This window comes from Camelus dromedarius, chromosome 8 (assembly GCF_036321535.1).
Source record: "Camelus dromedarius isolate mCamDro1 chromosome 8, mCamDro1.pat, whole genome shotgun sequence".
NCBI classification, from domain to species: domain Eukaryota; kingdom Metazoa; phylum Chordata; class Mammalia; order Artiodactyla; family Camelidae; genus Camelus; species Camelus dromedarius.
The window spans coordinates 59084373-59096616 of NC_087443.1; the positions used below are offsets into that span (position 1 = coordinate 59084373).

The following is a 12244-nucleotide window of genomic DNA, read 5'->3' on the forward strand; positions in this document are numbered from 1 at the left end:
GGGAGAGCGGTACAGGCACCCAACAGAGCCACAATGCCCAGTGTGAGAGGCCCAGTCACCCAGCTGGGCTGGGCTGTGAGGAGGTGGCCGCTTCTGTTGGTGAGAGACCATGGGTGCCTCTGAGGCCCCACAGACTAGAAAGGGCCCCCCACCAGAGTCTGCACAGGGCAAGGTAGCCTGCATCTAGTTGGTGGGAAGTGGGGCAAAGACAGATCAAGTGGGCAATGGGTCTCTGTCTTCTCCCCACCTCTCAGCTAGGCCTTCAGAATTCATCTCCCAAACCCATTGTTATCTGCCGAGGATCTCAGCCTCTGGGTCTCCAAAAGGGCTTTCTCGGCCCCTTCCTGTCTCTCCCACCCAGCCGTAACTGGGCAGGGGTAGTTGATCCCAAAATTCTGGACCTTCTGGGTTGTTCCTGCCCAGGGAGGGGACAAGGGCCTCAGGAATCTCTCATCTGGGAGCCCCAATCAGTCCCTTCACATCCCCCCCCACCCCCCGCCCATGGTAACAGAGCCCCTCTTCTCCCAGACTCCTCACCAGCCCTCCTCAGGCTCCACTTTCTGTTCTGCAGGCAAGCTCCCTCCCACGCAGGGGTCCCCTCGCTCCAGGCTCCCACCAGGCCTGGCAGAGGGGCTGGAAGGAGACCCTCCCCAGCTCCATCCAAGTGCGGGAGCTGGGTAAGAGGCGGGGAAATGAATATTAATTTATCATGATTAGGCAAATCCGGCAGGGAGAGCCGATTCCGGAGGAGGCTAAAAAGATGAATTTCAGCAATAAAATTAAATAAGGACGGACGGGCGGCCCCTCCTCCCTCCCGCTTTGCTGATCTCTCTCTTTCTTACAATTTATGAGGCCAATTATGAAGATGAGGTTGGAAGTTCCTGGAACTTCACTAAATGCAAACGGCGGTCCCTGCTGTTCCCATCAAATTAATTAACCGCGCGCTATTGATGGCCGCTCAAGGCTGACGCAGGCGGCCCGCCCTGCGGCCGCCTCCAGGACACAAGGCCTAGAGTCTGGAGCCCACTGGGGCTCCACCACCTTCTGCAGTCCCTGCCCAGCATCACAGGGGACTCCAGGGAGCCTCCTTCCAGCCCCCAGGCCCTGCCCGAGCCCTTGAGGACACAGGGGCATGCACACTGAGGTCCAGAGCTACGGACACAGACACAAACCCAGGTTGTCCATACACGTGTACAGATGCAAAATCATGAACCCGCAGCACACAAACACTGGGCTGGGATGCACGTTAAGCACACAGACAAATGGCCAGGCAGTCAGACACAGGCACAGTGGCAGCCAAGCTGAGGGAACCGGAGCTTGATGGTGAGGGCAAAAGGACAGGGGGCTTTTGCTGTGGGAGGAATTTGATGTCCCAGGCCATGCGCCTGCTCTGTCAAGGCCAAGCCCGAGGCCAGCAGAGCCAAGGGTCAGCCAGAGGTTCCACAGCCACTCAGGCAGTGAGCAGTGGCCCCTCATCTAGGGCCCGTACTGCCCTCCCATGGCCTTCTCAGGGCCCTGCCCACAGTCTCTCCACCACTGAGCCCCCTCCTCATCTTGGAGAACTTCTTCAGGAATGTTCCCTTTAGGTTTTTTTCTGGGGCTCAGCTTCTGCAGTGACCTCCAGTGTGGAGGACCATGGCTTGCAGGGCCGTGGGTTTAGATGATGGGGATGAAGCCTGGCCCAGAGTCTCTGGCCAGTTTGGAGACTTTAGCCCTGATGGTCCCTCTGTTTCAGAGCTCAGAAGCAGGGCTGCCCAAAGGCTCAGAGATTCCGGAAAACCAGCTAACTGGTGCCGGGACTGAAGGGCAGAGTGGACAGAGGGTTAAAGGTCTAGGGGGTTGAGCCCGTCCTAGGTCTGGGGCCGCTCCTGGGTGTCGGCAGAGTCTGAGTAGCAGCAGGTGTCCCAGCAGCTGTAGCTGCCACGAGGTTGATCTCTGAGACCGTGGGAGGGCTGGAAAGAGACTCTCCTGTTGGGGGTGTGTAGAGAGGGGGTGAGGCGATGTCTTCTCCAAGCTGTCATCCCTAGTCCTGGCAAGAGGTATCCCATTCTGTTTAAAGGGACAGGAATCTCATAACTCTCCTGGAGAAGCAGGACAAAGGGCCTAGGTTTTCCATTCCCAGCCCTTGGGTCCTGGAGGGCAGGACACAGTGGGGCTTCCCACCCTGCCACACCCACCCCACGCCTGGGAAGCTCCTGGCCCTGTGCCCACACCTGCTCCCCCAGGGGCAGCCAGAACCTGGGAAGAAAGCTTGGCTTGGTCCTGTTCCCCTTTCAGTCCAAGTGTTGGGCCAATGTTATCACCCCAGGCCCTGGGAAAAGATGAGGCTCACAGGTTGGCAGGGTTGGGGTGGAGCAGCCCACAGAGGACTGCACCTGGGGCACAAAGTGTCAGAGGGAAACTGGGAGGCTCAGACTGAGCATGTGGCAGCCAGTCCGTGAAGGCTGGGATCCTGGCTTTGCCTACTACCTGCTCTGGGCATGTGAGGAGGCTCCCTCCCCTTCCCCTCACCAAACTGTTCTTGGGTGGACCTCTTTCACCTTACAGCAGGGCCTTCTCACACCCACAGTCCCTGGTCCCTCCACTCACTTTGTACAGGGGGAGACCAAGACAGCCTGGTCTATGGGTTCTCTATCGTTGAAGTAACACATTTCCATACATTTAGTGGCTTAAAACAAGTTATTTCTGAACAGTTCTGTTGTTTAGAAGTCTGACACAGGTCTCTGGAATAAAATTGAGGTGTTGGCAGGGCCACGTTCTGTTATGAAGGCTCTAGGGTAGAATCTGCTTCCTTGCCTCTTCCAGTTTCTAGAGGCCTCCCCACATTCCTTGGCTGGTGGCCTTCTCTCTCTTTCTTCAAAGGTAGAAACATCGCATCTCTCTGACCTTCCTTCTGTTTTTACATCTCTCTGATTGTAGCCAGGAAAGGTTCTCCACTTTTAAGGATTCATGATTAGATTTGGCCCACTGATAATCTCATCTCAAAATCCTTAACCTTAATCACATGGACAATGTCCCTTTCTTGCCAAGTAGGGTAACATAGTCACAGGTTCCCCGGATTAGGACGTGGACATCTTGGGGAGAACCTACTCTGCCCATCCGGGCTAAAGTGATGGTGGGCTGGGCTAGGGGCAGGAATCAGACCTGTGGGCTCCTTCTCTTTATGACCAGGTGGCAAACGGGTGGTAGTTTTGGGGTGCTCAGTTGCTAGCCAGGATGCCAGTTCCCACCAGGGTCCCAAAGCAGGATGGAGCACTGGGATGAAAAGCCCTGGTTTCTGGGCTAACAGCCTGCCCAGGAAGCAGGCTCAGGCCCAGAAGTGGCTGGGGAAACGCCCACCACACCCTTTCCTTAGTTTGAACTCAGAGAATCGCCCCTCCCCCAACCTGGGCAGCCGTTCTCAAGACACAGAATCCCTCCATTAGTTCTTCCCCTGGGCTCCTGTGCCAGACTGAGCAGCCAAGAGGACACCACCCCCAGGATGGGTCTCTGGAGGGTGTGGGCACACTCCCTTTTTATCCCATGATTTCCTGTTGCCCTTGCTAGGAGGAGGGACCACGTAGGAGGTGGGATTGGCGTCTGCAGGGTTTGAAGGCAGTCTCTAGAATTCTGAGTCTCTCTGGGAAGACGGAGGCCCCACTCCTCCTTCCCCCAGGAGATGGCAGGAATGGCGGCCAGGCCATTGGTTCCAGACCAGAGGTCAGCACCATCCCTCCCTGTGGTTCTGAGACTTCCTGTGTGTAGGAAGGGATTAACTAGCCAAGTTTTCCTGTGACCCACTGGTTACCTCTTCGAGCCCTGGAGGCCGTGCTTCTCTGGGTCTGGAGAGGCTGCTGAGCAGGCTGGGATACTCAAGTGGGAAGCAAAGGGAGGCGAGAAGCAACATTCACATTTGGACCTGGACACCCCAGGCCTTGGCTGCAGCAGCTCACAGACAAGCCAGGCAGGTAGAATGTCAAGTGCACTTTACTGGGCCCCTGGACCTTCAGATGCTGTCCTTACTGAGCCTGGGGTATCCCCTCCCCACACTGCCACCTGCACAGGAAGTGGGGATGGTGGAGGGAGGACATGTGGAGTGGCTCATTTTCCTGCTCTGAAGGGTCTGGAGTGATATTGGGCCACAGCTGCAGCCCCAGTCCCACCCCCAGCAGCTAGATCCTCGGGGCAGAGAAGGGGGCAATGCCTGGGCCTTCAGCACGGGAAGCTGGATTCATATGAGGCACCAGTTCCTGCTTAAAAATGGGGCTAGTGGAGGGGGGGTGTCCACGTGCAAAACTCTACCAGGGGCAATGGTGAGGTAGAGGGGGTAGCAGCCTGCTCCTGTCAGGGAGAAGGCTGGGCAGACCCTGAGAGCCAGGCTGGCCCTTTCCATCTGGCCCAGGGGAGCTGGTGGCTGCAGTAGTGAGGTTCAGCCAGCTGAGGCTGGTGGAGGGTAACAGACGGCCAGGTGAGGCAGCCGGTCCAGCTTGTCCTGCCTCCCCTGCCATGGGTCACCAGTCCCGCTCAGCTGGCTCTCGGTAGGGCAGGCCTAAGAGCCTGAAGACATCCTTCTCAGTGGGGGTGGGCAGCACTCGGCCAGGCCCCACCTTGAGGCCTTGGGTGTCCCGGACCACTGCCGTGCTGAGGGCACGCTCTGACAAGCTCATGCCCTTGGTCTTGGCCAGAGCCCGCATGGAGCGGTTGAAATGGGCAGAACCGGTGAAGTAGAGCAGGGCGCAGGCAAACTCGCAGTAGGGCACGACGATGATGTCCAGTCGTCGGTGCCGCCGCCCTGGCCCTGGGAGCTGGCATACACCCAGGTACTTCTGCTGTTGGCCGTTCTCCTCTTGGCTCACCAAGTCATCCGTCAGGAACCCTGGCCCAACACAGGAGGGCTGCTGGGAGGGCAGCAGCCAGGCCCAGGGCTATCCTAACCTTCCCCCAGGCTTCTCTGATCATCCCTGGGTCCTCTATTCCCAGCTCGTCCGTTCATTTGCTGGGTGACCTCCCACTCTCTGGGCCTGTGCCCTTATCGGTAAAACATGCATAGTAAATCCTCCACATCTCCCCACAGTGGCACAGGGAGAGCAAACGAGCCACTCAGCCTGCAGGTTATTACTGAGCACCTCTCAGGAGGTGCGGGGAGCTGATTCATCTCTTCCCTGAAGTGCCTCTGGCCACGAGAGAGAGGTGGGATTCTCACGAAGCAGCCTTCCCCTGCTTCCTGCCTAGAGATGGCCACTTTGAGGCTCTCCCTCCCGGGGGCCACCCTACCCTGCCCCCTGCCCACCTGCTCACCCGGAGGTGGGGCTTATACCTTGCTGCCGGAGACTGTCCAGGAGGCGGCTGAAGATGCCCCGGTGAGAACGGCCATCCGGGTGGGTGAGCAGCACGTCCACATCGCCACATGTTGCCTTCCCCCGTCGGTATGAACCACATGCCACGCACAGCAGCCCAGAGTTGAAGGCCTGAGCTGCTTCCCGAACCTGAGAAAGGGCAGTGAGGGGGTGAGGGCCTTCCCTGACCCAGGAGCCCACACACCCAGCCTGTGCCCCAAGCCAATCCTTGGATGTGTGCTCCAGCCTGAGGGGAAAAGCTCCAAGAACAGAGGTCAGAGCTCTATGCCAGGGAGCGGCAGTTCTCTAGCTTCTAGGACAGAAGAGAAGAAAACACACTCATGCCACAGCGGGTGGCCTGACGAGAGATATGAGAAGGTGAGCTCAGATTCTGAGGGAAGGCACTGACCCTTCCCACAAGAGCTCTTCAAGAGCAGAGACACACCTTCTCTGGACTTCTGCCCCAACCCATGTGCCCAAGTCTGTGAAACTCTACTTAGGACAAAGGCCCAGGTGCCGGGAAGCCCTCAGCCAGGTCTCGGCAACCCCAGGTATCTTTGGATTTGGAGCTAAAGGCAGAATGTGAGTTGGGGCTTGAGGCCTGAGCAGGTGGCTGACAGGTGCTTTGGGCCCAGGCCTTGGGGGAGATGGAGCCCAGAAATATCACTGCACCTATAGGAAAGGAAAGGAAAGGAAAGAAAGCCAAGAGAGAGGGAGGCAATTCTGAGCCAATGCCCACCCACATCCTTCCCTGGAGGAATGAGGCTTGGTGGGGAGGGAGCTGAGACAGAGCAGACTGTCTGCTGAAGGATCATCGGTCACTGAGGGAGGATAAGCCCATTAGCCACCCCAGAGACACCGAGGCCTTTCATATGCAGATGGCCTCCCCGGCTCCACCCCAGGATGCTGAGATTTCTGGGGTCCTGGATACCTCTATTTTCCTGATAGGCGGGCTCTGCTAATCCCCTCACTCCCTTCTTGAGCCTCCCAAGAGGCTGGGAGGAGGCCTAGGATGAGTAATCCCATCAAAAACTCCTAAGGCCCTTAAATAGGGGGAGTGGGCCAGTTGGGAAGCCACTTCTGTTCCAATGGGCGGGGGTTGGAGGCTCTTGGGGGCATTTTCTGTGCCCAGATACCGTGGCTGAGTGACGGGTCATCACTAGCATGAAGGCCTGGTGATGGGTGGACAAAGGGCCTGTCTATCCATCCCCCACCAGCCTCATAGCACATGGCCTCGAGTACAGCTGGAGGCTGATTTCAACTAAGCCGGGCCAGAGTCTCCAGGGAGTCCTACCCTATCAGAATCACAGACCAAAGTGAGCAAACCTTGCCCAAATCAACCAGCCCCTAATCCTAACACCAACTGAACAAATGATATATCTAACCCTATATGTACCCTAGTTTCCTTCTAATCTAGGTTTTATATGAACTTAATTCCTAACACGACTCTAAACCAATCCCAATTCTTGTCCAAACTTCTTTCTAGGACAACCACAAATCTTAACTAAAAGCATCCAACACTAAGAAAACCTACTCCTAATTCAGACCTAACCTTAACTCAGCTGTTGATCTAGCTTTCCTCTAACCTTAAACCTAATCCTACTGGCACTATGCTTCTACACCAACTCTAGCCCAAACCCTGAACCAGCCTCGAGTGGGCTGCAGAAGGCGCAAACATCTGGAAGGAGATATAAAACTGTGTATGTTTGTACAAATTGTGGAGAGAAAGAGCCCATGGTTTTCATTAGGTTCTCAAAGAAGTCTGTGAATCAAAAAATGTTCAGAACCTCTGCCCTGATCCACCCTAACCTAGCTCAATTCTAATCCCAATATCTTCAAGTAGTTCTGATCATAATCTGTCTCTAAGATAACCCTAACATTAAACCAGTCCTAACACCATTCTAGCACCTAAGCCGGTGCTAACTCTGGCCGATAATTGAGAACTCTAGCCCAGAGAGCCGGTGTTGTAGCCCTTCCCTACCAAAGCCACCCACCCCTCTCAACTTGCTCTTTTCCCACTAGTCCCAACCTCTGGTGGCCTGCAGCTTCCAGTGCCTACTGGGCTCCCCTGCTGAGGGATCAGGGTTCTTGGCTTCAAGCTGGGCCCTGAGCTTACAGTAGGGTCTGGCTCTTCTCACTGCCCTGGGACACCTGCTTACTGTCTGCTCGATCTCTGAAGCCTCCTCCCTGGGCATGCGGTCCAGGAAGTCGTCATAATGCTTTAGGCCAATGGCTTGCTGGCTGGTCAGAGAGGCCTGGGTGCGGATATCTTCTAGGCTCCGGAAACCCTGGAAAAAAGAAGCCAGATGGGAAGACTATGAGGATCCAGGGCCAATGAAGAAGTAGTGAATGAGCACATTCACAAGGCCTCCATCACTCCCAGACTCCAAGGCAGGCCTGAGGCAGGACCAACCCCATGATTGGTTGGGTCTGTAATCAGTGGGACTTGGGAAAGGCAGACGCATGGGGGACACACCCCAATCCAGCCCTGCCACAATCCTAGAACACTGGTTCATGATTCCATCAGTCTAGGGATGATTCTAGGCATGGCCAGGTTTGGGAACCACTGATCTGGATGCTCAGCCCTGAGGCCTGGTCTCCTCAGGAAGGCTCTTGCTGGTCTAGGGGACAGAGAAACATACGGTTTGCACTGCTTACACCACATATCAAGGACACCAAGCAACCGGGTAGTTCTGGGAGCCAAGAGAAGGACCTGCATAAGCCCTGGTCCCTTTGAACAGTGGTTTCCCTATTCATCTGGGTTCTTTCCCATCAGAGCACAGGACATCAACTGTGTGGGCCAGGAGCCCTAAGACAGGGAAAAACTGAAGTGGGGGCTGGGACAGGATGTGACCTGATGGTACCACATCTGGGCAGTCTTGGTTCCAGCCCCCCAGATGTTGGAGAAGAGCTCTAAGACAGGCACGCTCTCGCTGATGTGGTCCAACTTCCGCAGATGCCCGCTCTCCAGGATCTCCACGATCTTCTCAGCCATCCGCTTTCCAATCCCAGGGATACTAAAGGCCTCCTAGAGGAAGAGGAGGGAGAGGCAGGAAAGAAGGGTGAGAAGATGGGAGGGGCAGAGCCAATGGTGGAGAAGTGGACTCCGTTAGCAGATGTCTGAGTAAAAGCCAGTCTGGCTGGTTGGCAGCTGATAGCTGTGTAAAGCTTGGGCACATTTAAGATGAGAGGTTTTGATGGAATGGGCCAGGTAACTTGTCTTTTAGTTCCCAGAGGGATGGAGATCAGCACAGGAAACAGAGGAAAGGCAATACTGATGATACTAGTCACAGTCACAACAGTGGAGCTATCGTTTACTGAGGCTTTATCATGTATCAGGTCCTGCACTGCAGGGGTCATGGCATTTAGTCTTCACAGGTACACTGCATTTGTGACTTGTCTTAGTCCCTTTTTATTGATGAGGAAACTGATGCTCAAAGGGTTTAAGTAATTTGCCTGAAGTCACACAGGCAGTGAATGATGGGAACTAGAATTCAGTCTCTGGTCTTTTGACTTCCAAAGTATAAAAAACTTTTTATTATGGGAAAAAATTCCAAAATAGAGAGAATAGTATAACGAATCTCCAAGTACCCATCACCCAGCTTCTATAATTATCAAGATTTTGCCAATCTGCTTTCATCAATCTCCCAATTATTTTTTCTTTCGTGCAAGCCCCAGATATCATAAAACCTTAACCATTCCACCTGATCCCTACTTGTGTCTGGTGCCTCCACCAGCCTCTGGCCAGTAAAGAGAAGACCCTCCACATACCCTCCCCTGGCCCCCAGGTACCTGGTAGGAGGTGACAGGCTTGTGGAAGCTCTTGAGGGCATTGATGGCCTTGGCATAGCCCAGGGCCCTCCACTTGTCTCCCTGAACACTGTAGGCTTTGGCCAGCACTTCCAGCTTCTCTGTGATGTGGGTGTTGTGGTTGGTTGCCTTCTGGCTTGATGGCTGTGCACAGACCCACTTAGCCAGGCCCTCAGGTGCTGGGCTAGGCTCACCATCTCCCTCAAGGGGAGTGGGGTAGCGGCCACTGATCAGGGCTTCCAGATCAGCTGAGCTAACCTGAGTCTCTTCCCCATCACTGGTTTCATCATCAGAGATGGGCTTGAGGACGGGAAGGAGAAGACACAGTAAGTTTATGCCCCTCAGGAGGAGGGCTCCTCAGAGGTGGGGGTTGTTTCCTAGTCAGACCCAAGAATAAGGCTGGGTCCTCTGCATCATACTTGGGTCTCCTTAAGTGTGGGGCTGTGTTCCATCTGGCTCCCCGCCATGCCCAGCCCTAGGACCCCCAGTGGTATGTGGTAGACTTGGCCTGGGCAAATGCAGCAGTGAGAAGTGGTGGAAAGAGCTAAATGGCTTTCCAATAAAGAGAGCCCTCCTCTCTCAGGGGCCTGGGACTTTCTGAACAACCGCCCAAGGACTCATCACCCAGCTTCTATAATTATCATTCCTGTTTCTATGATTTAGTTCCCAGGGGAAAGGAGCAGTGGGGGTTGGGAGGCTCCTGACCTGGGCTTGCGTGCTTTCAACCTCCTCTGCCCTCAGGGAAGGAGGTACAGGTCTCGCGGGAGGAGGGGAAGGAGAGGGGGCTGTCCTGAGCTGAGCCTCACAGTCTCCAGGAAGAGAACAGTCTTGGTCTGCCTTGCTGAGCTGTGCTTGATCCAGGTACCTGCAGGGATGGTGATGGAAGGTTAAGACACCAAAGGTCTCACCCTGTTTCTGCTCTCAATCCTTCTCTACTCTGAAATCTTGGTTTTTTTTAATGTATCCAGTTAAGACAATGAGAGTTATTCTTAATAACTCAAGAAGAGTGCTGAAGAAAACATTTGAGGAAAGACTAAGACCAGCCTACCTCTTGGGGATGAAGATGCTGAATGCTGCTGTGTCCACCAGCCTTCTCTCCTGCAGGCACAAGCTCAGCCAGGCTGACTTCACCAGCTGAGCACCTGAGGGCAGCTGGGGCAGTCTCAGGAGGCGGAGGGCTCGCTCCCAGTCCATGCCTTCATCCACCACAATGTGAGTGACCCCAGGGGTCTGGGCTGGGCATATCTGGCCACCATGCTGGACAATCTGATTCTCAAAGAGTTCTGCCCGGGCTCGCCCAATGCCAGTGGGCACAACATGTGCCCGCAAGGAGCTCAGCCACTCTGTGGAGGGGACATCCAGATGCCTACTGTCATAGCTTTCAGACATGATCCAAATGAACCCTTCACAGTCCCCTTCCCCCAATCATTTTCCTCCACCCAGCCTGCTTGCTTTCTGGGGCTTCTACTACAAGCATACAGTTAATTTCCTCATGGGTCATCGCTTGATGTAAGGGCAAGGATGTAACCTAGAACAACGTCTGGCACATTGTGGGCATCCTATAAATAATTTATTTGATCATTTATACTTTCAGCAAATATTAGTAGACACCTATTATGTATCAGGCACAAGGCACATGTTTTGCAATTTCAGGTCTCATCATCTAATAGATTCCCCTCTCCCCACCCAGCCCACCATGTAAGTTTTTGCCATCTATTTGTCAATTTGGCTGCAAAATAAGTTATAATTATGGGGACCTGAGAAGGCTCCCCCTGCCCTCCCCTGGGGCAGGCAACCTCCTGGAGAGCAAAGGATTCTGCTAGTTATTTCCTTAGGGACCAGGGAGTATTTTCAGATTGATGGAGGTCTTGGGTGGGGTAGAAGATAACAGAGCAAGTGGCCTGTCAAAGACTGGGGACCGAGCCTAGTATAAGGTAGGTACAAACAAACCTGCAGGCTGCTGGTGGGCAGTCAGCTGTAATATCTGATTCTGGACATGAACTATGTAGGAAGCCTGAGGTTCAAACACACAAGGGTTCTGAAACTCACCTCCTGTTTCTTCTCTGTCTTCTCTCTTGGGAATCTTTGTAAGTGCTTTTGATGATGGATTGGTATGAATTTTCTTCCGTTTGGGAAATGCCTTCAGGATGCCCCTGGGGTCCATTGAGATATGGCTGGATCCTGGCCTTTCTATTGGAGGGTTGTTCAGAGCACCTGTCATGTGAAAACTCAGAATTGAGGCTCTCCTACTCTGACCACGAAGGTGGAGTCTTTGCTGACCAGGGCTTGGGGGTTGTAGCCCAGTTCCCAGGGGTCTCCCAAAACCCAGTTGAACTTGGGTGGTTTAGCCTAGCTCTACACTTACTAGCCTTTCAGAGTCAGAGTACTGGGGAAGATGAGAGGAAGAGTGGAACTATTGGGGGAACTTTTGAGGGGTACCAAACGATATCATTCCTCAGGCGGTTTACTCTGAAGATTCAGTGTGCAGTGTCTGCTCCTGCTGCATCCCACTTCCAAAGGGAATCCAGAATGGGATGCAGGCTAGGAAATGGAGCTACATCTTTAATAAGGACTTGGGCTCCCAAGAGGAGTGGGGACTGAGGGTAACTTGAATGTAATCTTTCTTTACCTCCATCACAGACCCGCAGAGGAAAACTGGGTGGGGGACGGGTGGCAGGTGGAGGTTAGAGAGGCGAGGGTAACGCCCTGCACCTGCCCGGGTCTCGAACCGCTCGGCATCAGGCGCACACAGGCCCGCAGCTGCTGGGAGATCTGCGGCCGCAGCACGTGTGGGGAGTCTTCCGGGACTGGGGGAGTCTCGGCCTCACAGCTGGGGGTGAAGTCTCCGGCAGGTGTGGGGCACCCGCCGCATGCGCAGCTGGCGCGCGCCAGGCATTCTCAGTTGGGGGCCAGGGGAGTGCTGGGGTGTCCGGACCCTCTCTGAGGGCTCATTCCAATTCCTCGGATTCGGTCCAGTATGGGGTCAACTCCAAGCCGGATAGGTCACCCGGGGTAGGCAGGAGTAAAGTACTTACCAGAACAGCCAATGAGAGCGGACTAAGGGTGTATGTTGGCGGGGGGTGGGGCAGGAAAAGTAAGTGCCAAGAACATCTTCCGGG

At 54.6% G+C, this 12244-nt stretch overlaps 1 protein-coding gene across 2 annotated transcripts; it reads right to left on the reverse strand.

The window, feature by feature from the left end:
- Positions 1-3948: 3948 nt before the first annotated feature.
- On the reverse strand, positions 3949-12218 carry POLL (DNA polymerase lambda). 2 transcript variants are annotated; one of them, XM_010974465.3, is made up of 9 exons: positions 12161-12218; positions 11175-11339; positions 10174-10468; positions 9831-9990; positions 9108-9425; positions 8170-8343; positions 7475-7603; positions 5297-5465; positions 3949-4855 (listed from the first exon to the last, which is right to left on the reverse strand). In XM_010974465.3, exons 2-9 carry the CDS (start codon positions 11287-11289, stop codon positions 4491-4493), a joined length of 1725 nt encoding a protein of 574 aa, XP_010972767.2. In that variant the 5' UTR covers positions 11290-11339; positions 12161-12218; the 3' UTR covers positions 3949-4490. The 2 variants fall into 2 exon arrangements, with proteins under 2 accessions (XP_010972767.2, XP_010972768.2); XM_010974466.3 differs by lacking the exon at positions 12161-12218 and adding an exon at positions 11755-12142.
- Between the last annotated feature and the right edge of the window lie 26 nt (positions 12219-12244).